This window comes from Pteronotus mesoamericanus, unplaced genomic scaffold (genome assembly GCF_021234165.1).
Source record: "Pteronotus mesoamericanus isolate MK-2021 breed Mesoamerican mustached bat unplaced genomic scaffold, CSHL_Meso_final scaffold_54, whole genome shotgun sequence".
Taxonomy (NCBI): Eukaryota; Metazoa; Chordata; class Mammalia; order Chiroptera; family Mormoopidae; genus Pteronotus; species Pteronotus mesoamericanus.
In genome coordinates, this window is record NW_026555321.1 from 47599602 (window position 1) to 47627570 (window position 27969).

Sequence of the window (27969 nt, forward strand, 5' to 3'; positions counted from 1 at the left end):
TCCTTGATCACAGCCTTCTAACTGTAGAAAGGTAGGAATTCAGAGAAGGTTCTAGGAAAAGTCTTCTTGAGGTCCCCCCAGCCCCTTACCTCATTGTCATGTGGTGGCAGCTGGTGTAATAGTTGCTTGATTCGCAGTTTCTCTCCTGGACTGTTGACATAAGGGACTTTCTCCTCTGGGAGACAGCTATAGTACTGGTGAACCTAAGAGGTGAAAAGCACACAGGTAACTTGCCCGTTCCTGCTTTCTGGGAAGAGGACTCCCACAGCAGGACACTGTCTACTTCCCCTGTCCCGACCCTGCATGGAATGCAACAGCGTGAGTTTCTCACTGCAAGCACAGGAATTTCTCCTTGAAGAAAGAGTTCAGCAAATCGCCCATCTCTCGGGGGCCTTCCCAATCTCTATGAAATAATAATAGTATTAAAGCCATCAGACTTTCCTGAAAAAAGAGAAATGGGCAAATATGCTGGTGGACCTGGAGGGTAAAGCTTTCTCGGGAGGCTCCCCGGAGAGCTGACTTTACCATTTTTTCTGTTAGTCTCCAGCATGTAACATGCTTCCTGAGCCAACGGGATATGTCAGTGCCTGCCTTGGCAGCACTGGAGTCAAAGCCAGTTTTTGGCACTCAGCAAACTCCTGGGTCCCTCAGCCTCCACCTACATTAAAAGCCCTCCAGGTCTGGCGCCATTTGTAAGGACAGGCTGCAGCTCACATCTGTCAGAAAACGAGTCGCTAAATCTGTGATACAAAGCGTATAATAAAAAATCGTCATTAATAAGAGTATTTCTGTACATCCTAGAATACTCCTGTTTATAACAGGACAGATTCTTGCACTTTCTAAGGCTCAGTTAACCCTAACAATGACTTTGGAAAGGACCAAGCATCCAATTTTGCCTGAGAAAAGAAAACAACATTCTATCATCCAGCTGCATGCAAAACTAGGGAAAGAAAACTACCAAAACAAAAGATATGCTATTATATAGGAGAAGCAAAAACAAAACAAAACAAAACAAAACCCCACAAGCTTAGATGACATCATGGAAAATACTTTTCAACTATCTCTTAGCAGCATCATGACCAGCTCTTGCGAAACAAGGCATTCATTCAACAAAACAAGAGAAGAAAGGAGACCTGGGGTTCTAAATGCATCATATTCATTACAGTCCACAAACTTGGTCTAACTCCCTGAGTTTAGGGAGTCTTGGATATGCACACATGTTTTGGGAATGCTAGGGTGAAGAGTTACGAAAGCTCTGTCTACTTTGATCTCCAGAAATGAAGTCATAAGTGTTAGAAGAGAGGGGAGAAAAGGTTTCACAATGACTAGGCCTTTAAAAAATGTGAAAGCCATCTTTATTTTCGTAACAAATAATCGTAACCATTCACCGTCATGTGCATATCATCCTCTTAATCAAATCCCAAAGGCAACTGTAAACAGACTTCTTGTCCTAGACTAGCTGGTTTTGGGAGGCCGGGGCCTCTGCAACTGCTCCCTGAAGGCATCTGGCAGAGAGCCACGTCCTGGGATGGGAAGGAACTGCTCCAGGTTCTATGGGCCGCCCACAGGCTACCAGCACTCTTTCAGAGAAGAAATAAAAGCCCAGATGATGAGATAGTTTGGAATCAGAAGCTGGCACTGAGCCCATCAGAGACCGGTACCATATGGCTGCTCAGGTAAGTGCCAGGTATAAAAGCAGACCTGTCTCTGTGTCTTGGAGAAGGGCTCTGCAGCGCAAGTCAAAGAATTGCTTGTAGAAAGGCCTTTTTGCAACAACCCCTTGCCATTCTCACAACTCCCATGACAATTACGGAACATTAGGGACAAATGCTAATATGGAATAAATCACTATGGATGCTTGTTAATGAACAGTCTATTTTGAGCTTGACTGATCCCTCTCTCAACCACCCCTCATTAATCCCCCCTCATTATTCACACAACCCCCTTTTCCCTGCCCTGCCCAGGTCATCCTTGAGAGCCCTTCTGAATTAGTGTCTTGAGCCAACCCCTCTCTGATACTGCCCAAGGCTGGCCCAGGTGGGAGCCTTCCCTGCCTCTTCTGCAGCTCCTTCTGAGAAGGAGATCTGTACCCCCCATCCTAGCTTGGCCATGTGCCGTCTCTGTGTCCTCAGCAAGTTACACTAACCACTCAGAAGCCTCATTATAAGATTGTGGCAGTGAAATGAGAGTGTAGGCAGAGCATTAGAAGCAACAGCAATAGTAACAAGAATGTATAGCAATCAGTATATTATCTAGCCTAGAATACTCCAAATGAGCAATCCGAAAGCTTCCTGGACTTTCTTCCATTTAAAATGTAGGGCAACATCATCAGCTTAGAGAGTCAGACCAAGCCCTGGGACACCTGCCCCGCCTCACGTTAGTCTAAGCAAGAAGGTTGCAAGGAAGAAAATGCTATTTAAGAGTTTGATTTCAGAGATAAAAATGGCAAATTATTACAAAGGTATGAAGTTTTCTCCAGAAACCCAGCAAGCAGTACAATAGAGTTTCGTGAGGAAGTGGATCCTTCCACTGGGAAATGATTGGCCAGCAAGTCTTATCTTTCTAAGCCCAGTGTCCTCTGTCCTCTCTCTGCAGATCTGCTTCATACCTTCTCAAACTTAAGGCTTACCATAAAACTTGAGTTTATACAACCTCAACTCCTAGACTGACTAGTTTTGCTCAACTCTAAATTCCCCAGAGAAGGGTCCTGACTGCCCATCTTGGGCAAGGCCCACATCTGGATTAAAGAAGTTCCACACCATGTTAAGACTTCAGGTAGCTTTGGCTGGCGTGGTTCAGTGGGTTGAGCGCAGGCCTGTGAATGTAGAAGTCACTGGTTCAATTCCCAGTTGGGGCACATGCCTGGGTTTCAGGCCAGTTCCCTAGTTGGGGGTGAGCGAGAGATAGCTGATTGATATTTCTCTCCCTCCCTTGCTTCCCCCTCTCTAAAAAATTAAATAAACTCTTAAAAAAAGAAAAAAAAAGGCTGGAGGGTAAAGGAGTCCCAAACATGCAGTGATAGAGAACTCTAGAGATGCTTGGAAATAAATAAATATCTTTGTATTCTGAGGTCCAACCTGCAGACTTCAAATTCTTTTAGTTTTTAATTTTTATTTTTCAATTACAGTTTATATTCAATATTATTTTGTATTAGTTTCAGGTGTACAGCATAGTGGTTAGACAATCATATACTTTACAAAGTGTCCCCCCAATATTTCCAGTACCCATCTGGTATTATACATAGCTATTACAGTATTATTGACTGTATTTCCTATGCTGTATCTTACATCCCTATGACTATTCTGTAACTACTAAGTTGTACTTCTAAATCCCTTCACCTTTTTCAACCAGCCCCCTAATTCCCATCCTCTCTGTTAACCATCAGTCTGTTCTCTTTATCTATGAGTCTGTTTCTGTTTTGTTTGCTCATTTATCTTGTTCTTCACATTCCACATATAGGGAAAATCATATGGTATTGTCTTTCTCTGATTTATTTCACTTATCATAATACTCTCTAGGTGTCACAAATATTCAATAGTAAGATTTCATTGTTTTTTATGACTGAGTAATGTTCCATTGTATATATGTACCACCACTATTTTATCTACTTGTCTATTGATGGGCACTTGGGTTGCTTCCATATCTTCACTATTGTAAATAATGCTGTAGTGAACACAGGGGTGTGTATGTAAGGCCTAATCAACAGAGGTGCTCTCTACTCTTTGGGAGCATAGCTCTATTTTTCCTGGCTAGACATCTTGTGTTATAATTCAAGCAAACTGTTTACCACCACTGAACATGTGTCATTTCTACCAGTATTCCAATAATTCCACAAATATGGAATGTGCTAAAATATTTCCTCATGATAATTTGGTGGATAACTTAAAAACTTACTGAGTTAGTGAGATGCCTCTTTATTAAAACAAATCATCTAATATTAACAACCTACGAAATCACGCCCATGCCATGTGGTAGGTGACCTGACTTGCTCTGAGGAAGGGCAAGAAGTTGGTCCTTCATCAGTTCCAATCCTCTTCAAGCCCATTCAAGTCCAGAAGAAACACTCACCCCTCTCATGTTGGCTTCTGTGTCTGCACCTGGTATTTATCTGGACTTTGCAAGCTCTTGATTGAGCACGAAGGATTAGAAGACAATGGGAATGAAGGAGAAAGCACTCTCTTGAATTCCCAATCTGCCTGGCGGAACACAGAAATGCAGCACGCCTTATCCTCTGGCATCTCTATAATAAAATTACCATATAGCCCGAAACACACACTAGGGGAAACAGTTAGTATACTTTCTGGCAGTCTAAAAATTAAATTGGATACCACCCCTGAAAACTCTGTATATTGCTCATTTTAGCCCAAACATGTTTTGCCTGTTAATTTTTATGAGCAAGTAAGTGAATCCAATGGAATTTTGTCACTGATGATCATTACCAAGCTATTACCTGGTATGCCGATATCTTTATTTTTCCTCTTGTGTGTACTGAGGTACTGAGCATACTTCTCCAAAAGCAGGTCTGCTGAATGTTCTAGAGACTTTGGTCTATTTAAGCATTCCCAGGTATAAGTGCCTGTGATTCTGCCCTGGGTGAAGCTGTACTAGGTGTACTGCCCCGCAGAAAAAAAGCATTTCGAATATAATAAACTGGCTTATAAAAGTGAAGTAGCTGAGGGCCTTTATTTAAGGTGCTACTCCCAATAGGAAAGTTTGGCAGAATGAGATGGATTGTCAGAACTTAATCAACTTGGTGTGTAAATAAAGTCTGCAGAGCAAGGCCTCACCCAATTCAAGAGGCTGGGCTTATTTGCACTTTTGGCAATATTTCTGCCTGAGCACAGACAGAAGAGAGAGAGTCAATGACTCCTTGTTGGAGAGAAAAGTGTGCTAATTTTGAAAAGGGGGCACAGTGCTTTATTTAGAGTGATGGTTCTCAAACCTTAGCTTGCATCAGAACCACCCAGAAGGTTTATTAAAACACATTTCTATTTCAGTAAGCCTGGGGCAGGGCTGATAATCTATATTTCTAACCACTTCTCAGGTGATGCCCCTGCCGCTGACCCAGGGCCACACCCATGAGGTTGCCAGGCAAACAGTGGGAATCCTGTTTGCTCCAACAGATCCTGGAAGTCCAGAGGAGGGAAAAGAACATGTCTAATCTCACTCAATTTTGCAGGTGACTTCCTTCCAAACTTACATATATGCTTTAGCAAGGGAATTCCATCAGCTTTGGCAAGAATGAGAACTCCTAAGGGAAAAGGGATTATATTTTTGGGTGGGACATTTTCCATATCAAAAGCATCCCTTTTTTCTTAAAGCAAGAACCTAACAAAGAAGTCAGACTTTCTTGGTTGATCTCAGATTCAGCTATTTATTTATTAAACAGCTCTTATTTCTGGAGTGTTTTTATACACAATATCTTGTGAACCCTCCCCTGACCCTGGAGATTGGTGTGTTACACTCATCAGATTGAGCGTCAGGGCTCAGAAGTGGTAGAGGAGAGGTAAAGGCCTTGGACTTGGCTTTCTCATGCCTTCCCCACCTCCCTTATTACAAATTCTTACCTTTCCTTATCAAGAAAAAAGGAGACCGGCAGAGGATAGGAGAGAAGGAAAAACCAGATAAAGTAGATTCCTAATACATTTGCATGACTGACTGCAGAAATGATGAACATGTTTTCCGTTGCTGTTCTCCATAAAATAATCAACACATTGCCCAAAATAAACTGACAATAAGAAATGATGTACTACAAATTAAACCGCCCTTCCCCAACACCATGGCATGACGGTGTAAGGGAGCTGTGATAGATATGGCTGCCCACCATCCATTTTCCTTTCTTCCTTAATAAACATATCATCATTTTACTTTGACTATCAATATGCCCAGCTAAGAACAATATTTCTGTACCTCGTTAGTAGCAACAAGTGGTCATGTGAACAAATTTTGGTCAATTAATTCATAAGGATGTTACTTCTGAGATTGCTCTTTTAAAGAATTCTGAGCAGTTGGCAAAGGTCCTTTTTGCCTATTCCCCCTTCTTTCTGCTTCCTGTCTGGAATGTAAATACAATGGCTAGAGCTCCAACAGCCACCTTGCACCATTAAGTAACCTTAAGGATAGAAGTTTTTGATTATACCATGGATCCACCATACCAGTCCTGGATTGCCTGTCTCTGAACTTCTTTTACAAATGAGAGAAATAAACTAATTCTTTATTTACAGTCTCGATTACTAGGAAGTGAATGGCACAGCAGTGGTTCTCAAACGTTAGCATGCTCCAGAATCATTTGAGGCCCGTGTTGAATATTGTTCCCATCTTCAACCTTCTGGGTCTGAAAAGGAGCCCAGAATTTTGCATTCTCAATAAATACCTCATACCATACCAGGAGAAACACTGCTTTAAAAGGAAAGCAAACATGATTCCATCAGGTTTAAAGGTAAAAATTCCTGGAGTATCATCTTCAATGTAGGCTGACATTTTTAGAAGGTTTTATAAGAGCCCATCTTAAGCTAGACACTAGCTAGAAGATTGGACCTTTATTTCACATTCTCCCTTTCCTGTAGTTTGAGAAGTTTGGAACCACAGTTAATCTACTTCAATTAGGGGAGGCAATATCTAGAATACACCTGAGATCTCAGAAGGCAGGTGCTACGGAGAAAAGAGAGATGCTGCCTGAATTTGCAGCACGTGGTGATTTTTATGAAAAGTGCACATTAGTCCCCAAATGGGGTCCTGGAGAACAATTGGGTAGCACTGAAGCTATGAGCCGGTGGTGATGGGCTGCTCTGGAGGGCCTGTTTGCTCATTTTGCCCTACTTGCCAGAATTTCATTCCCTAAGCAATAGGAGAAAAGTGCTGTTAAGTGGCATCTAAGAGGTAAAATCATACCGAGTTTGGCTCCTTTCTGTTTCTCCAGGAGGCCCACATTATAATTTTAATTGGTTTACTCAGGAAGTAATTTAGGATATAACAGTCTAAAATCTAATGTCTAAACAATGTTTCCATTATGCTTAAAGTCCCATAGGATTAGGAGCAAAAATCAGAAAGAAAAGCTCATTTGGGTTATTTTCAAAGAAGAGTATTTCAGACACTTCTCCCCCATACTCTTTTTTTTTTTTTTTGCTCACATCCGATATCTAATTCAACAGCAAACTGTGCCAGATGTAGATTCAAAACATATCCAGATTCCAGTCTACCCAGGAGTAAGTGCTCTCCGGGATTATCGCCATGGCTGCTCTGAATGCTGTCTTTCACCGTTCTGTCCCCACAGCTGGTTCTGTATTCTGCAGCCAGGACAACTCTGTTTGAATATAAAGCAGGTCATGTCACTATTCTTCTCAAAACCCTTGATGACTTCCCATCCAGTTCTGATTCAAAGCCAAAGTCCTTACTATAGGACCATGATCTTGCTCCCTTAAGATCTGGCTAACCATACCACCTCCTATCGTCCTCTTGTTCAGTTCTGCTGATTCTGGCCTCCTTGATATCCTCTCACATCGGGGCCTTTGCACGAGCATTCCCTTTGCCGAGAACATTCTTTTCTCAGATATTTACTGTACTCATTCTCACAGTGTCCAGTCTTTGCTCAAAGATCACCTTATCAGAGTAATGAATTAGCACCCCCATATCTCTAGACCTGTGCTTCTCAACCAAGGGCTACTGTTGACTCCCAATGGATATTTGGTGGCCTGAAGACATTTTTTGTCACAACTGTGTGTGCGTGTATGCACACACATGCACTTTTCGCATACAGTGGGAAAAGGCCAGAGATGTTGCTAAACCTCCTACGATGCATAGGACAGCTCCCACAATAAAGATGGATCTGGGCCAAAATGTCAATAGTGCTGATAAATCCTTAATCTACTTTTCTTCAAAGTTCTTACCAATTGCTGGTGCACAGTCTCCTTGTTCATTGTCTCTTTTTTCCTTCTAGAATGTGAGTTACTAGGACTTTGTTCACCATATTCTCCCAGAAGAGGGTCTTGCATGTAGTGGGTATTCAACAAATGTTTGTTGAATGGATGCATGCTGTATGTATTCAGATCTCAATTTTCTGACTTCCTGGTTTAACAAAGGATTTGGACAGGGACATGAAGCAAGAGGATACACAGCTGAGGTTTCAGGAGGAACCAGAGTAAAACTCACGTAGCATCCCTTTCATTCTATTAAAGCACTTGCTTTTTCACCAAAGTGTGCGGTGGATAGAGGAAATTCTCAGAGAAGGATGAGTGGAATGAATGAATACCTGTCAATGTAGTTTCTTTAAGAGGAAGGGACAAAACAAAACCCACTTGTATTTAAAGCCAAAGAATTTTTTTCAAGATGAGTCAACTTTGTTTGAACAAATGGAATAATCACATTGAGTCTGAAGTAGGTACAGTAATTCTAAGTCATGCGAGTTGTTTTTTTTCCTATGTCTGCTCTCTCTCACTAGCTTACTCTCTTCCCAAACCTTTCAGTTTTTAAATTTTTAAATATCGACTATTAAAGCTCAATGTTTAGTTAGAAAATATTTTTCAGTTAGTTTGAAGCATTATCTGACAGTTATTTATTTTATCCTGTCTTAAGGAAAAGGTCCCAGAAATGGAAATCATTTAAGCACTTTTCCTTTATGCTGCAATTACAAAAAGACTTTCCCACCTCAGTTTTACCAAAACCCTCTTTGCAGAATATCTGCACATTTGCATATATGCCCTACTAAAAATTCCCCTAACAGTTGCTTACTTTTTTTGGTAACAGTTTCAATACTGTCGTTAGACGAAATACATATATACATATGTATGAAAAAACAGGATGGCAGTTGCCTACGGTGGTTAAGTGTTGGGACTCTGAAGTCATATTGTTTTGGTCTGAATACTGAATTGAACACTTACCATCTGTATATAGTTAGGCAAGTTACTCTTCCCTTATAGAGTCAACATCTCCATCTGTTAAATGGGGACAATAATGCAGGGGTGGGCAAAAGCAGATTTACAGTTGTGAGTGCACAAAACACAGATTATTCTTATAAAAATCATATAACCATAACTTGCATCTCTTTCCATACAAACAACTGTAAACTTACTTTTGCCAACCCCTGTATTTACTTTGAAGCAATGCTATGAGGCTCAGATGATATAATGTAACTAGCAGAGAGAGGCACACAGTGAAGGATCTGTATTTCTTTGCTTTCAAGCAATCCAATGCATAAGTCATGAATGCCTATGTTATGGAATTGTGCCCACTCTGCTACTGCAAATTCATATGCTAAAGCACTTGTCATTTGAAGACGTTAAGGATATAATTAAGGTTAAATGAGGCCACACGAGTGGGATTGTAATCAGAAAGGACTAAAGTCCCATAAGAAGAGATACCAGGAGTGTGCATGCACAGTGAAACACAGTAAGAAGGTTGCTGTCTGCAAGCCCAGAAGACAGTCCTCACCAGAAACCAACACTGCTGGCACCCTGATCTTGGCAATTCAGCCTCCAGAACTGTGAGGATATAAATTTTTTGTTTACGCCATCCAGTCTGTGATATTCTGTTACTGTAGCCAGAGCAAACTGAATCAGTCTACTATTTGCAAGGAACTGTTGAGTGCTCATGGGTAAAGGACCCATATATAAATAAGAAATGACCCCTGGGTGAAGGAGATTATATTTCAGTAGAGTGTATAAGACAAGTAGGCAAAGGACTATGATGCAAAGTTAAAATAATGCAAAAGCCATTAGAGGCAGACAAAATTACTACAAAAGATTCGAAAAACAATAGATTAAATTCCTAAAGCTGCAGTATTTGCCCATTTTGATGGTGTAAATAATCTCATTATGGCTGATTTCAAGCTACCAAAATGACATCATAGGATGTGGGACTAGGAGGAGATGCACAGTAGCATCTCACTGTACAGCAGTAGTTCCACAATATGGACAGAATATAGATGACATGACCTCAAGAACATAGATAACGGTCACATATGGGAAAAGAACTATGAAATGATGAGCTTTGATTATGAATTACCTGTGTTTTTAATATAATTTGATTTAATATGTAATCAAGTTTAAAAAATGGCTCTATTTAACAGCTGGCTTACAAAATTTCTGAAAAGTGACCAATTGGATCTTGTGATACTGTATGAGCCAGTTCCGGAAAATTGCTGACAGAAACTTATATAATCAATTTCTTTGGCAAACTCTCTTTAGAAAGGTAAAAAGAAAAGAACAGAAGAGTTTTAAAGATCTAAAGACTGTTGGCAAAGTGTACGATGACAACTGTCTGTTGTCTACTTCCGATGGTTCTAGCAAATAGCACATGAAGCCAAGTTATCTACCTTGGGTGACACATACTTAAAAATGCTTACAGATTTCAGTCTCTTAGTCTTTTCCATATTCTCTCCCTTCTTTTCCCCAGAATTTTGTCCTTTATTTATGTATCTTTTCCTTTTTTCCCTTCTTGTTTCCTTTTTAAATCCCTAGGCATGAAACTGAACTGAAAAACATTTAAAGTCATTTATGTATTGGCTGGTTTGTTTTTCTCTTCTAAAGTGAAAAAGGATGTGAGCTGAACATATTGTGGGTCTCCAGGAAGAAGAAAAACAACTACAAAACCCCCCACCTTCTTTTTGCAAGATACGTGTGACTGGTCAACTCTATTTTAGTAGGTGAGTAGGTTCTTAAAAAATGAAAAAAGATTCTCCACTTCTGCAATAGCTACTCAAACATCAATTATGTTAATAGTTGCTTACAATGTAGAAGAAAGAAGCTGCATTTGATGTTCAATGTTTGAGTCTTGACTATGACAAATGCTAAGTCTGCAACTGTGGCCAAGTTACCTAAATTCTCTGAGCTTCAGTGTCGTCATCTCTAAGACTAAAGTAATTGCACTCAAGTCACAGGGCTGTGAAGGTCAAAGGTGACGATAGAATGAAAACACACTGTTAATTGCAAATCTGTATATAATTGCCAGATCAGTATTACTATTGAAAACAGTAACACTGGAGATTAGGATTGCATTGGGCTCCTGGTAATAACAATCTTAGTCATCTAGACCTGATACAGCATTTTGTAAAACAATGATGCGTCTAGGCTCTTTCTATCATTCTGTACTACTGTCCTAAGAATTCATGGCATCTATATTCAAAAACCACAAAAGAGCTGTTGGAGCTCCAACGATCATGTTCATGTTCCAGGCAAGAATACAAGTAAGGGTGAGGGGCAAAAGGCATATTTCTCAGTTGGATCAATAACATTTAAAGAGATTTTCTGGAAGTACTATCCTACTTCTATTTATAACTCCTCAGCTAGACCTAGCTCCAAGCAAAGCTGAGAAATGTAATCCTTAGTTGAGCACATTGCTTCACTGATTAAAACCAGGTTTTGTCAGTAAGAAAGGAGGAGACAGTGATATTGGGTGAACACCTGGCAATGTTTTTCCCAATAAATATCGGACTTTTGAGTTACATTTTTCCTACGTCGACTCCTTAGGAGTTTCCTATATGTTAAATCATTGTTTTTGTTTCTATATTTCATATGCAACATAAGTAGTCCATTTTACCCCTCTATTATTAGTAAGTACAGATTCACAATGTCATGTAAACCCATTCTGAAGAAAGCTTAGAAAGCAGCAACAGAAGAATTCCTAGGACAGTTCATCTTTTTAGCTGTCCAATGTGATGCCTAATGACAGATATGTTATGATTCCAAGAAGAATTTTTTTTTATTAAATAGAGCTTGCTGATCACAGGACATTGCTGGAGAGCCATTTTAAAATATAGGTGATTTTGTTTGGAATCAGTTAATTTAAGGCAGTTTCACTTTTGCATGTTAAAATAAACAAAAGTGTGAACCCATGAAAAAGTATGGAACTAAGGAGCTCTCTTATATGTTACAAAGTAAATATTCTGACCACTATGGTCACTTTCAGCCTGGGTTACACTGGGTTACCCCCATTAAGTTTCAAATGTCTCAGGAATACAGTTGCAAGCATTTAGTCTTCCCTCTTTCCAGAGGCTTAAAGATCAATGAAGGTAATACCTTGGTCTTCAGGTTCAATGTTAGATATGGCCATAAAGCTCTAAATGTTCTATATTGTGCCATTTTAGAGAAACAGAAAGGTTCAAGTAGGATGGGCTAGATTTTGCCACAGAAACAAACACCACCAAAATGCCATCAGTTTTGCACCACAGTTGTTTTTTAATTAAAAAAATTATTTTTTTATTACTGTGGTAAAACATAGGTAAGATTTGCCACTTTAATCACTTTAAAGCGTACAATTCAGTGGCATTAATTACATTCACAATGTTGTGCAACCATCAGGACTCTCTATTTCCAAACTTTTTCATCATCCCAACATAGAAACTCTCTACCCATTAAACACCAATTCCTCATTTCTACCTCCTCCCAACCCCTGGTAACCTCTAATCTACTTCCTTTCTTTATAAATTAACATAGTTTGGCTTATTTAGCATAATGATTTCAAGGTTCATTCATGTTGCAGTATCTGTCAGAATTTCATTCCATTGCATGAATATAGCACATTTTGTTTATCCCTTCATGTACTTATGGACATGGGTTGTTTTCACCTTTTGACTGTTGTTAATACTTTAATGAATACTGCTGTACAAGTATCTGTTTGAATCTCTGCTTTCAGTTCTTCTGAATATATACCTAGGAGTAGAACTGCTGGGTCATAAAGTAATGCTGCTTAGCCTTTTGAGGAGCTACCACACTGTTTCCACAGTGGCTGCAGTGTGTTACATTCCCACCAGGGATGCACATGCCTTAAGCTTCCAGTTTCTTTGTATCCTTGCCAACACTTGTTATTTTGCACTTAAAAAAATTATAATCATCCTAGTAGATGTGAAGTGGTATCTCACTGTGGTTTTGAGCTGCATTTCCCTAGTGACTAGTGATGTTGAGCATCTTTTCACATATTTATTGGTCATCTGCATATCTTCTTTGAACAAGAATGGAGTGATGTGTGAGAAAGAGATTACTTTTTAGAAGAGAAGTACACTTAGTTCTTGTCATTTGTGGTGGACATGTTCTGTAAAGTCACAGCAAAGGATGAAGTAGTGATTATTGAACCATTGCTCTTAGGGGACATGCAGGAGTAAGTTCCTAACAGTGTCTGGTCACAACATTTTTGTCAATGAATGAATCCCTGTCCTTGTTTAATGTGTGCTTCTATTTAAGGACACCTTATTTAATTTAATATATATTGTTGATTCATTAACATTGAATTCACAGTCAACAACACCATAACTCATGCTGACCAAAGATTATCTAACACACATATTTTCTCCATAGGGCATCTAAAAGACTTCTTGCCCTCAGGAACACTAAAACAGCACTTTAGCGTTAAGTTTGGGGGTCATTTTAAGGAGCAAAATCCCCCCAAAAAAGCACAAATGCAAAAAATCGTGGTACTAAATAGATGAGGAAAAGCGCACTTATTTATTCTATGAGAGATGAAACAAAAGTAGAACATTGCCTTGTTTACCTCAGCTGGCAACATGCATGTGGGCCTGTTCAAAATGTTCACCTCTCTGTACATATTTGGGAATGACTGTGAAAGTTCTGTGAATACTGATTTTGGGTGTTACAGACAAATTTCAACAGATAGGTGAATTGGCTGATACTTAAACACATGATAAATGATGATTGGCTAGATTACAATGTATTTGACCTGCTCAGGAGTTAGAGGCTGAGCCAGGATTTAAGTTTAGGTACGATTTCTAAGCTCATGTTCTTCCCTCTTCATCCCACTGTCTCCAAAACCAGTCACAGGATTACCTCTGCCCTGAGCATTTGATGAATCAATGACCACTGCAGTCACAGTTTATTCTTCGAGCTTGTGATTCTCATTGAAACCTTGAATAATAAACAGGTTAGAGTGGCCATTAATCATGAAAGCCACATGGACCAGTTGGAATTCCAAAGAAGGTGGAAATCAACCACCTTATATGGAAGTGTGTATGCTCTTTGAATGTTCTGTGCATACATTAGGTATTAAGGGTCATGTGAGCTGACTCAGGCTTGACAAATTCTTTTTCTCTGAGGTCTATGCAAGAGAAGTTAATGTGCTCATGTTCACCCCCAAGAAAGGCCATGTGGTCTGTGAAGTGACTGCTTCAATTCCCAAGACTATATTTTTTAATTTTATTATTTTATTTTATTCTACTTCAGGTATTTATTTATTTTGTGGTAAAATACACATGACATAAAATTCACTGTCTTAACCATTTTTAAATGGTGTTAAGTACATTGTTGGGCAACCATCACTACCATCCATCTCTAGAACATTTTCATCTTCCCAAAGTAAAACCTATCAAACACTAATCCTCTGTTTTCTCCCAGCCCCCACCAATCTCTTTCTGTCTCTATGAATTTGACTAGTTGAGAGTGATTCTTATTATATGTCGGGAACAAATGTTCTTCTGTGGTAACATTTTTTTGAAATTATGGTGAAAATCAGTGGGGGAGGGGGGGGGATGAGTCAGACAATATACCTACAGTTATATTTAAGTCCTTTTATAAGCAACTTTCTTTCTGTTTTTTTTCCTGAAACAATTAGAGAATACATGGGAGACTCTGGCCCCAGCCCTTAGGCTCTGTAACAAATGAGAGGACCTGGGAACTAGTGTTCAGTGTATGTTTCTACTGAGAAGACCTGTGCAATAAATCACCCCTGACAACTGGGTAAGTGATTTCTCCTGAATTTTCAGCCTCAGGGTATTAACTCAACATTTTACAGATCATAGAATTCCCATTATGTAGCACCTCTTTCTAGCTCATGACAGAGTCACCTGATTGCTTTTGAAGTGGCCTGAGAAGCAAGCAAATGTATTAGTTAACAACTGCAAGAGAAGAGAACTCAGTATCAACTGGGCTCAGATCAAAATAGGCATGTCTGGGCAGGCACGGTGCAGCATCCTGATATTTCTGACATCTAGTTTAAAACAATGCTTATCCACATGCTGTCACGGTGTCATCCAAAAACCAGTAGGTATTAGTACACGCGTAGCCAAAGATACTGCCCAATTAAGTAGTGGCCTTCAGTCTTGATTGTCTATGATAATGACCTCCTTTCCCATTGTTGCTTAGATCACTCCTTACCCTGTTTTACTTACCCTAGCCAAAGTTCCCCTAAACCTTTTTTTGGGAAATATGCAGGAAATAAAAGAGGGAAAAAAGTTCTAACTTTACATGTACATTTTTAGGAAATAGAGCTGTAAAAATGGGACATTTTAGAATCAGTTCTTCTCTCTGTTAAAGGAGGAAGCAAAGTTGTGAAGAGAAGACATGAAGTGATCCTAAAATTATTAGTATTGATATGATTTTGTTTTAAAAAGAAACTGTCCAAAATTAGACTTCCAACCAAGATGGAGGCACAGTTACATACACTTTGCCTCCTTACAGAACCAAAAGAAGGACAACAAATTTAAAAACAAAAAACAACCAGAACTGCCAGAAAACAGAACTGTATGGAAGTCCAATGACCAAGCAGTTAAAGAAGAAACATTCATCCAGGTGAGCAGGAGGGGTGGAGACGAGCAGCCGGGGCAGAGAAGATGCGCGGCAAGGTAGTGCCTGGAGGACCGGGCAAGGTGACAGCTGGTGGACTGGGCAGTCCCGCATTTGCATGTGGATAAACCAAGAGGAACAGCTGAGAAGCAAGACAGACTGCACAACCTAGGGTTCCAGTGCAGAAAAAGAAAGCCTCAAAACCTCTAGCTGTAAAAGTCTGTGGAGGTTGCAGTAGGGGGAGAAACTCCCAGTCTCACAGGAGAGTTCATTGGAGAGACCCACAGGGTCCTAGAACGTACACAAACTCACCCCCTACCCCGGGAATCAGCACCAGAAGGGCCTAATTTGCTTGTGGGTAGCGGGGGAAGCGGCTGAAAGCCGGCTGAGATATGAACAAGTGCCATTGTTCTCTCCCTCACATACAGCACCACAGTGCAACAACGTGGGTTTCTGCGCCCTAGTAAATACTTAAGGCTCCATCCTTTATAATGTAACAGGAGTGCTGAGGCAAAGATATATGGCCCAAATGAAAGAAAAGATAAAAACTCCAGAATACAACTAAGCAATGAAGAGATAGCCAACCTATCAGATGCAGAGTTCAAAATACTGGTAATCAGGATACTCACAGAAATGGTTGAGTATGATTGCAACATGGAGGAAAAAGTGGAGGCTATGCAAAGTGAAATAAAGAAAAATACACAGGGAACCAACAAGGGAAGGGAAGGAAGCCTAGACTCAAATCAAGGATCTGGAACAGAAGGAAGAAATAAACATTCAACCAGAACAGAATGAAGAAACAAAAATTCAAAAAAAATTAGGAGAGGCTTAGAACCTCCAGGACAACTTTAAATGTTCCAACACCAAATCATAGAGGTGCCAGAAGGAGAAGAGGGAGAGCAAGAAATTGAAAACTTATTTGAACAAATAGTGAAGGAGAACTTCCCCAATCAGGAGAAGGAAATAAGACTTCCAGGAAGTCCAGGAAGCTCAGAGAGTCCTAAAGAAGTAGCACCCTAGGAAGCACACACCAAGGCGTATCATCATGTCATCATTCAAGATTGAAGATAGGGAGAGAATCTTAGAAGCAGCAAGAGAAAAGGAGGGAGTTACCTACAAAGAAGTTCCCATAAGACTATCACCTGATTTCTCAAAAGAAACCTTACAGACAAGAAGGGGCTGGAAAGAAGTATTCAGAGTCATGACAGACAAGGACCTACATCCAAGATCACTCTATCCAGCAAAGCTATCATTTAAAATGGAAGGGCAGATAAAGTGCTTCCCAGATAAGGTCAATAAAGGAGTTCATCATCACCAAGTCCTTATTATATGAAATGTTAAAGGGACTCATCTAAGAAGAAGAAGATTGAAACTATGAACAGTAAAATGACAACAAACTCACAACTGTCCACGACTGAACCTAAAAACAAAAACAAACTAAACAAACAACTAGAACAGGAACAGAATCACAGCAATGGAGACCCTTTGGAAGGTTATCAGAGGGGAGGAGGAGGAGGTGAACAAGGGAAAAAAGTACAGGGAATAAGAAACATAATTGGTAGGCACAAAATAGACAGGAGGAGGTTAAGAATAGTATAGGAAAAGGAGAAGCCGAAGAACTTATATGTCTGACCCATGGACATGGACTAAGCGGAGGGAATGCTGGTGGGAGGGGGGGTGCAGGGTGGAGGGGGATAAAGGGGAGAAAAAAATAGCTATCAAAAATATATTATAATCATAAACTTGAAGACATACAAAAATAAAGCCTCAAAATATATACAGAAAAAGGAAGAAATAAAAGAAGAAAAACATCTAAAAATATAATCAGAGACTTTACGATGCCTCCCTCAGGTATTAAAAAATCAAAAAGACAAAAATTATGAAGGTTATTCGAGTATATTAATAGTAATTGTTGTTCATTAACTCTATCACATTCTTTCTAACAATTTGGAAACATTACCTTGTTTATTCTTACTTTATACTGGGGGGGAAAGATTCCACATCCTTATTTTCCAAATGGGGAACAGAAACTAAAAGGTGCTAAGAAGTTTGGTTAAGGCCACTTAGATACAAAACTATCTAAAACTGAATTTCTCTGACTCATAACTCTTTTTGGATTTGAAAGCCTCTTTTTCTGTGTATTCTCCTGATCTAGTCCTTGGGTATTTTCCTCAGAAGTTGTAAGGGGAATGGCAATAAAGTAAATTAACTCTGTTTCCTGAATTCTAGCTCTGTGTGACAACGTTCAAGTTACACACTTATCTCTGAGATTGTTTTCTTAAATATCCAATACAAGGTTTAGGTTTAATAATTTCTACAGTCTTATGTCTGTAGTTCTTACTCCCTCCCTCCAAATCTCTGAACAAGAGCTTTAGACTTAGATCTCTGTTTTGTTTTCAGGCCTTTCCAATTGGCTTTTCCACCAACTGGCTTTCCAATCGGTAATTATATCTAATGTTCCTTGACATGTCAGGTACTGTATTAGTGGTCCTATAGGGCAGGAACCATTACATTATTATCTTCTTGTTATAGAAGAGAAACAGTGACTTCACCCAGGTAAAATAACTTGCTCCAATCATAAATATAGCCAGAGTGACAAGAGGTGGATCTGGTCCCCAGTGTGTCTGATAAATCAGATCTTCTTAGCACCTTTTAGTTTCTGTTCCCCATTTGGAAAATAAGGATGTGGAATCTTTTCCCCCCAGTATAAAGCCAGAATAAACAAGGTAATGTTTCCAAATTGTTAGAAAGAATGTGATAGAGTTAATGAACAAAAATTACTATTGATATACTCGTATAGCCTTCATAATTTTTGTCTTTTTGATTTTTTAATACCTGAAGGAGGCATCTTAAAGTCTCTGATTATGTTTTTAGATGTTTTTCTTCTTTTATTTCTTCCTTTTTCTGTATATATTTTGAGGCTTTATTTTTGTATGTCCTCAAGTTTATGATTATGATAAATGGCTTTTAATCACTATGCTTCAGAAAAACCACCCATGACCATATTTCAGCAGAGCTGTTTCTCATGTGATATTCACCATCCAGATGAATTCTTGATTATCCACACAGCAATGGGGTCCAGTAGAGGATGGATACTTCAATCATGCACAATAAATACAACCTCAGATTTATCCAGAGTTTGACTTAACCCTCTCCTTCAACCAACATGAACACAGTGGCCAAGTGGTTGGCAAAAATAGTTGGTTTGCATTTCAGCTCCTTTCTCTGCCTGCCTCTATCAAAGACTATGAAGCTTGTAATGATTTGCAAAACGATGGAGGAGGAAGGAGAGAACAAAAAAGGACCCAGTGCTCAGAATTTGGACCACAGAAATGGGGGAAATCATAACCTGCCCTCCTCCTCACACCAATCACTCACTCAATGCCAGTGAAGATGGAGACCCACCTTTTCCCCAATACTTTTTGTCAATAGTCAGAAAGGAGGTTTCCTAGAACCCCAGGACTGCAGGGAAAAAATGAAAGTCATCATCGAGCGAGGCTAACCAATGTTTACTGTTTTTTTTCTTGGCAGCTGCCAGACTTTTTGTTACCTTTCTGGAATTTAGAAAAAGATATTTTTCCAACTACAAGTTAGAAAAAGCAAGTCCCCAATCTTGGAAGACAGAGTCCAGCATCACAACCAAATAAGCACTGAAGTGTCTTAGGTTAAACATAATGTACTTCTGCTTTTGGGAGGCATCACAGCTCAGGTGAGTATCAGCCTCCAATCACCCGCGTGGCCAGGCACCTTTCTGCAATGCACAAACCATGCAACCAAACATATAACCATATGTGGCAGCCCTGATCCCCTGACAAACTGAGAGCTTATGAATTTATCTTTTTGGTTCAGCCAATGCAGGTTCAGAAATTGCTTAGATAATTAGCTTCCCTTTGCAAGATCTGATCATTGAGTTTTAATCAGTCTTTCTAATTGCCATAGCAGTAACAGCTACCATCATTATTTATCGAGTGCCAACTACATGTTAGGCACATCCTAGGGAATTAATAGAGATTATGAAAGAAGCCTGTCTGTGGAAATGGCTTTTTAGAGCCATCCATCTGGATGTTGATGAGTTTCTGTCCCAAATCTTCTTTTTATTATGCATAATTAGTGCTGAGCAATTCTTTCTAACAGTGCTTCTTGGCCAAAGGCTCGGTTACTTCCTGAGGCAACCGTGGAACCTTAGGGAGACTCCATCACTGACATGAGACAGGATGCCTACCTTTCTGTTTGCTACAGAGAAACTCCATTCAATCATTCAGTCATTTTATTGAGGTATGTGAATGATAAACTGCACATATTCAAAGTATATAATTTAATGTTTTCACATATACATATACAGTATTCACAAAACCATCAGCATAATCAAGATAGTGAAAATACATATTATCCTTAAAAGTTTCCTCTGCCTTTTTGAAACTCCTCCCTCCCACTCTCCCTCTCTCCAACCCAAGTGACTGCCACTAATCTGCTTTCTGTCACTACAAATTAGTTTAAATTTTCTGGAGTTTCACATAAATAGAATCCTACACTATATACTTTTTTTGTCTGGTTTCTTTCATTCAGAATAATGATTTTAAGATTCATTTATGTTGTGGCAAATAGCAAGAGTTCATTCCTTTTTATTATAGAATAGTATTCTACTATATGGATATAACACAATTTGTTTATACATTCATCTGTTGATGGATGTTTGGGTTGTTCCTGGCTATTTAAAAGAAAGCTAAAAGCTGCCATTTTTAAAGGCCCATGCTTAAGGCATTGTTTTATTTAATCCTCACAACCACACAGTAGTTAGGTAATAACATTCTTATTTTTCAAATGATGAAACGAAAGCTCATGGAGGTGGATTAGCTCTGCCAATTTGAATACAGAGCTAGTTAGTGCTCACACTCTTGAATACTGTGAGCTCAGAAGCTATGGGAGGCCAGCACAGAACCTGAAGTCTGTGAGGATCTTCCACAAAGAGAGACTTTCTACCTTTGCCTATGAACTACTCCATGACACTCAAAACACAACGTAAAGATAGGGTTTGGGAAGCTCTAGTTTTACACTGAACCTGGAAAACCACCACACCAAAATCATACTTAGATTAAGGGCTTGCATATATGGTACTTAATAAACAACTGAGGAGTGAATAAATGGCTGAATGCACAAGTGAATGAATGAGCTGGTGGAAAGATAGATGAATAGATGGTGGAAGTTAGTTATTAGTTGGCTTGATGGAAGATTCATCTAACCATCTCATAAAACTACTCAAAATATTTCATGAGTCATAAGGCAGAGGAGATCATGTTGATAGTAAATCAACTCTCACACCAACCCCCAGTGTTGGCAGCTCAGTCAGCAGAAAGGTGTGCAGCTGTGAACTAATGCAGGAAGTCCAAGTCCAGAGGCCCACTTCCAATCTCCAGAATCCCAGAAAATATTTCCTGGAAAGGTTGAAGACATCTGTCTTAAAAGCTGGGAATTGCAATGGCAGGTCTCCCTTCCTGCATTTGTAAATGAGCCCTGGCTTCTCTGGGCCTCACACTCTGCACACAAACCTTGACAAGGCCCTGCTGGTGGAATCCGGCCATGCTACTGCTGCCTTCATATGGCGGAGGCCCTCAACCCGAAACCAGCTTCTCGCCCCACCTCTGAACAGCTCTGTTGAAAACAAATTCATTAACAGGCAGTTTTATTGAATGCTCTGAACACAGGCATATTTCCCATTGCCATCCGAGGACTCAACGCATTTCTGAAGCCAAGATAAACACAGCATCAAACACAGCATCATCAAGACTGGTTGCCTGAGAATTGTTCAGGAGATTGTTTGGGGGTCTCCTATCTCCTTCTTACCTCCCTTCCCCACTCATCTCTGACACTGCACTGAAAATACTGGGTTGAGTGACAGTGAAGGCTAACCTAGGAGATGCAATGTAGAGAAAATTTCATCCAGTCCAGGGGGAGAAGCACGGCCCTCACTGCAGCACGAACATTCCATCTGGGGGCTCAGCATGAGCTGATGCTGTCATGAAATGGAGACAAGACTGCAAATGGCTGGAGCGTCTAATAATGGTTTTCATGTAGCTTTTAGAGGGGATATTAGATTATGCACCCCGTCCCTATGAGTTAGATCACCCAGAAGGCCTAGAGAAATGAACTACTTTGTCATTCTCTCCATTCCCCTACATCTGTTAGCTTCTGTCCTTCTGGGTATAAATAACTTCTCACATAAAAAGAGCAAATTGTCAACTGCCCGAAAGTGAATGGTAAAGCTGGGTACCTGGCACTGCAGCCCCGGCTCAGTGGTGAGTCACAGCTGTGGAATTCATGGGCCCAGTGCATCTTCTGGGTTCACGGGCCAAGGAGAGAGCCAAGGAAGCAGGACCAGTGGAAGGATTTTAAAATCATTTTGAGTTTTCTTTTAATAAACACCCTTGAATTCAGGCCACATTCAGGGGAAACCAGGCAGAAGCAAGATATTGGGCATGGAAGGGGGTAGCTCATCATGTGTTATTTCCCACGCGAACCTGCTGCGGTGTCTTGAAGATCAAAGGATGACAGTGGTGATGATGGCAGTTAGCATTCAATGGCCGCCTCTTATGTGTCAGCATCTCCTCGGCTCTTTACAGAGAGTAATTCACTTATTCTTACAGCTCCTTTAGATATGAGCATAAGCCTGTTCACTTTACAGGGCAGCCAAAGTCTCAGAGCTAGTAAGTGGAAGAGATAAGATTTGGCCCTGTCGGTTTCCAACACTGTGGTTTTTCCATTGCCCAAGAGCAGTTCTCCACTTGGGCATATGCTGCAAAAATACCTGAAGGCCTTGCTGAAACAGATCGTTGGGCCCATCTCCAGAGTTCAGGTTCAGGAGGTCTGGGCCAAGGCCTGAGAACATTTGTTTTTAACAAGTTCCCACGTGATACTTGTGTTGCTGGTGTTAATAATGTACTCTGAAAACCACTGGACTGGGCTGACTAAATATGCAGTATTTAACCGTCATTCCGTGTAACAACTCAGCTCAAGTATCACCTCTCCAAAGATGCTTTTCCTTTTTAAAGTAGATTCTCTAAATCAGGGACAGCAAACTATAGCCTGTGGATCAGATCAGGGTTATTGCCTGTTATTGTAAATAAAGTTTTATTGTCACATGGCCATGCTCATTCGCTTACGTATTGTCTATGCTTCCATACCACAACATCACAGTTAGCTATTTGCAACATAGCTGTATGTCCCACAAAGCCTAAAATATTCATTGTCTTTATAGAAAGAATTTGCCAACCCTGATTCTATCCCACCACCCATTTGTACTGCATCCCCAGCGCACATCTCTTTCTGAGAGTGTCTTGTTTGTCCAGTTGTTAATCTGACTATACCCTCCCCCAGAATGTCATCTCCATAAGGGCAGAGGTACTTGTTTGTAGGTGCCAGCTGTCCCCCAGTGCCTGGCACTTGGCTGGCACTCCACAAATATTTGCTGAAGGAATAAATTGCATTGTTGAGTGGCTGGGTAAGTGAATTGTACCAGAAATGTGAGGGCTGTGGGAGAAAGTAGAGGAAATGTAGTTGTCCCATGTGGGCTCTCAGCCAGGATGAGGGAGTAAGAAGAGCCAGAGATAAACAGCGATTGCTGATGGGAAAAGAAGCCTTCGAAGGCAGGGCCATCCTGCTTCCTGCAGCGATGGGGAAACTGGAGGTGGGAAAGAGGAAGGCCTTCGTCCCCAGGGTCAATCTGAGATTAGGAGAAATTTACTTCCCCTGAGAATAAAAGAGCCCTGTGTGACGCATGCTCCTCCCTCTCCTGACACATGCCAAGTCAGCTTCCTTAGATCTGATATCCTGGGTGGATTTCCATGAAGAGGCGGGTGGGGGAGGAAGAGCCTAAGTGGGCACCAGATAAAACAGACGGCTCAGCCTTACCAGCTGTGGCATCCTGGTCAAGTTCCTGATCCTCCCTGAGCTGCCAGGTATTCATTGGAAAAGGGGAGGATTTTGTACAAGGACTAAATGCCATTGTTTATTTGTGTGACATTTGTTTATTGAATGAGTAATATATATATCAGATTATATAGGCAGAGCAATAGCGGTGAACAAGATGGTGTGCTTCTCCTTCCCACAGGCTCACATCTTAGAAGGCAGGGCATGTGACAAAGGAGGCAGACATACACATATATGGACTATCTGCTATGCTCTGGTCATATGGATTCCTTGTTACCTTTTTAGTCTCTAAACGGACACTCGCTGTTGCCTTATTTCCCCCTGTGGCAGCAACATCAAGGTGGTGGATGATGGGGTTCCTCTGACTTCGCAGGGGAAGCACGGCCTTAGGACTCCCCAGCCCTCAGGTCCACGGATGCCTTGGTAAGGCCTGGACACTGCATGGGTTCCATTCATTATTCCTCAGACCATCCAACAACACTCTCCCCAAATTATCTGTGCAGATACAACATTGGTAGTGATTTAATTTTACTTCTAACTTTCATGCAAATGGGCAATTTCACAAGCCAGATCTCTGCATGGCAGGCTTCTTCATGTCCATGCAGTAGCAGCTCAAATATCTCCTCCCCAGAGAAGCTGTTCCTGACCAGCCAGTCTAAACTAGCAATGCCCCCAACAACCTGGCCCCTATCCATTATCATAGAAGCTGCTGTACTTTCTTCATAGACTAGATTAAATGAGACACAATTTGTAAAGCACCGAGGATAATGCCTGGTTCATGTAACCATTCACTGAAAGTCTGTATCACTATCATTAACATCATTGCTCTTTTTAAAATCACAATCTTGAATTATCTTCATCATTTGTTTTCTAATTTACATGTCTCCAAAACCCCCCTTACAACTACAACATAGCAGAAATCTCAGTTATCTTGTTTATTGTTTTATCCCCAATGCCTAGAACAGTGTCTGACAGTAGGTGTACATTAGATATCAGTTGAATAAGTGAATCAAGAAATGAAAAAAGCCTAATCACTACTCCTTTTTCACAAAATTCTCCAGTATAGTCTCTGACTCATTCCTTACATTTTCATTAGGGTGACTAAAATCTACTGCAAGGCTGCCAATAAGCTATCAGCCCACGCAATAGAGATGGTGAGATGGAACCAAAGAGGCTCTGCATGGCAAACTAAGAGGCCAGTGCCAGGGGCCTCTCCTGCTGACCTGTTCATCCCAAAGGGAGGTTTGTAACATATTGTCCTTTGTGGGATGGCTCTCTTTGCACCATGAGTGACTCACTCCTCACCGGCCTGGGGACTGTGATGTGGCAGGAGGTCTCAGGCACTGAGTAAGGTAGGTAGCAAAGCTCACTTCTTCAGCAGCCAACCCCGAAGCCTACCTGGGGCATCAAAGATGTCAGAGTCAGGTGCCTGTGCCTGGGCCCCTGTCCAAGCTGCTCTGGCTCCTCAGAGCCAGAACTTCACTTGAGAGAAGTTGTACCTTTACAACAACCCCTGGGGAATAGAAAGGCTTCATAGAGGCAGAATTCAAAATTATTTTATTGAAAGCCTTTCAGAAGGCCATTAAGGAATCCAAGATTTCTGTTCAATCTATGATTGATCCCTCTTTCCCATCCTCCCTACTCTTCTTCTGTCTGGGACAGCCAAAAGTTCCTTCTCCTCCTCTTCTAGCCCAGCAGGGTAACAGTAATCAGTGTCACTCACTACAGCTTCACAAGAAGAGAGGTTAGGAAAAACAACTTTATTGAGCATCTCTGCGTGCAGACACCACACTAGGATCTTTCTACTATACACTCCCTCATTAGGTGCCCAGATCAGTGCTGTCTACAGTTCTAAAAGTATCAGCTTCCCGGTTGGGTTGTCTGAGATTGATCTGTCTCTGCTGCTCATTAGCTGTGTGATCTTGGGCAAGTTACTTAACTTCTCTGAGCCTTGCTTTACTCACTTTTAAATCAGAGACAGAAATAACAATTACCAAATAAGGTTGTTAAGAGAATTAAACAATCCAAGCAAAGTTAAAAATGCTGGTGGGCACATAACAAGGGTTTGAAGACAATGTAGTAATTTTCTTTACGATCGACATCATTACCAAGAGTCAACTGAGGTGCTTGGAAGTTGAACAACTTTCCAGAGGTCAGAGAGGGATGAAGCAGCAGCCAGATTTGCCTGACTCCAGAAGCCAGGCTCTTGCCACAGGATTGGGATGGTGACATAAGTGGTCCCTTGGCTTGGAAACATGAAAGGCTTCTGCCAGCTCCCCAACTCTGCTCCAAACCCCGAGTTTGGAGCGGAGAGCACTGTGGTCGTTGGCTGCTGGAGCACCGTCCCTCACTGTGCTACCCATCTCCTGCCCCTTTGCGACCTCAGACCTCTCTGAAGTTGTTAGGCTGATCAAGGGAATCTCCTTAGAACACATCCTTTTAAAAGAAACATAGGGGGCTGAAATAATTGATACAGAATAATTCTTTATGGAGGAAGAGTTAAAAGTATTTTATCTTTCCCATGTGATGCAATCCTGAACTCCCATAATCTGCCTGTCTCTTCAAAAATGTTTGTTTGGTGGCTGCCATATGTCAAGCACTGTGCTAGGTGCTGGGGGCTTTCTAAAAACAAAGCAGACAAGACCCTTGCCTTCCTGTATCTTAAAACAAAGTGGGACAGTCAGATATTAAGCAAAGAATTACACCAGTAAGTGCCTAACTACAAGTTTGATGAATGCTAATAAGGCAAATACCAGGGGTTGCCATACCATGTGCTGGGAGTATGGGGGTGGTCAGAGAAGACACACATTTAATCTGATACTTGATGGATGAGCTGTAGTGACTAAATTAAAATCCACATAAAGAATTTTATATGTCCCTGAAAGAGATATTTTAGACTTTCACTGGGCTCAAAACCAACTAATTCCTATCATCTCTAGGTAGCATTAGATGGTTCCTTTTGCCACATATGGCAGAATATTTTGAAAGCCAAAAATTGGACAATTACTCCTGGTATCTACTCTTCACCCCTCCGGGGATAGTTTGAAGTGAAAATTGAGAGTTCTGGACAAATAACCTAATCGCCACACTTTATGTGCAAAAATGCGGTTAAGGTCAATGTGAAATAACTAACGTGTGGAGACCAAGGATTTGGGAACATTTATATTTGAGAATCCTCTGCAAACATTTGGGATACCCAGAACGTTGAGGGAAAGGACATTCACTCAGGAGAAACAATCTCATGGCCTCTTCAGACTTCTGTGGAACAGCGAGTAGAAGAACTAATAGAAAAACCACGCCTGCATGGACACAATGAAAGCCAGCCACCGAAAGGATGCAGCAGTTACCACGTTTCTGGAGGGCAGTTTGGCGCCATCAATCTAAAGCCTTAAAGAGCTTTACATGTGACCGCTCTACCTATAGGAATTGTTCTTCAGGAGAGGGACAGGCGGTTGTACAGGAAGGTTGGCTGCTGTCACCTTATTTAATATTGAGGAAAGCAGCCCAAAACGCACATGTTCAAAAATAAACCTTTGGCTCAGAGTTGCTCCCTGGTGGTACTCTTGGTGTTTGGGAGGGGTCAATTCTCCTTTGTACAGATTCATCTGGTAAACTTTTCAGGATGTTTGGCATCCCAAGCTCCTACCCATTAAAACAGTCATTTTGACAATAACTACCTCTTCCCATATGTCCATTTCCAAATGCCCCCTAGTGGTGGGTGGTACCACTCCAAGTCAGAACTACCAATGGAGAACCAGCTATACATGCATTCCAAAAGGCAATCTGGATCTAAATGTACTGAGAGAGAAAAATCTTCATAATACATGAATTGAAAAAAATCATAATAAGTGGATAGCATCATCACATTTTTGTCCAAAATAAAACAGAATTGTACCTCCATATACATAGATACTTGTTACATACATGCAAAAAGTTTGGCAAACAATATTCTTTGGTGAAACCATGAGTCATTTTTATCTGTTTTCTTAGATGTTTCATATTTTCTTTTTTTCTTAAATGAGGAATTCTTCCCTTTATAAAAGGAAAAAGCAATTCTGTTTTGGAGAACAAAAGGTGACCCACCCACTGCCTACTCAAACCTCTCCAATTCTTCACTGGGGAGTACGATTTGCCTCCAAGGGCACTGACCTCTGCTCAAGTGGCCTGGGGTCACCATTTTTCCACTTGCCAAATACCTGACCTCCTTACAGGGCAGCAGCTATTATGCTGGAGCTATAACATGGCAGATGTTCAATAAATGTTTGTTGAATTGAGCCATCCTTTTTATCTCAATTGGGCCAGGATTTTGCTGACAGACACTCCAGGTTTTAATATCACTTTCGCCCAGTGGTACTCAATCCATCTCCCAGGACACTGGGCAATGTCTCGAGACATGTTGGATACCCAAACACCAGGGGAGCGGCGGTGTATGTTACTGGCATCTATTGGGTAGAGGCCAGTGATGCTGCTCATCATCTGGAAATGCACAGGAAGCCTCAACAGCAAAGAATTATCCAGTTGAAAATGTCAATAGTGCTGAGAT

At 40.8% G+C, this 27969-nt stretch overlaps 1 protein-coding gene across 2 annotated transcripts in view; it reads right to left on the bottom strand.

Moving 5' to 3' along the window:
* The window catches only part of PRICKLE2 (prickle planar cell polarity protein 2), a 149871-nt gene that overhangs the window by 50543 nt on the left and 71359 nt on the right, over positions 1–27969 (bottom strand). For both annotated transcript variants that reach the window (XM_054595359.1, XM_054595358.1), the window contains one exon: positions 90–203. In XM_054595359.1, coding sequence (XP_054451334.1) covers positions 90–203 — 114 coding nt within the window. The remainder of the gene's footprint in view (positions 1–89; positions 204–27969) is intronic.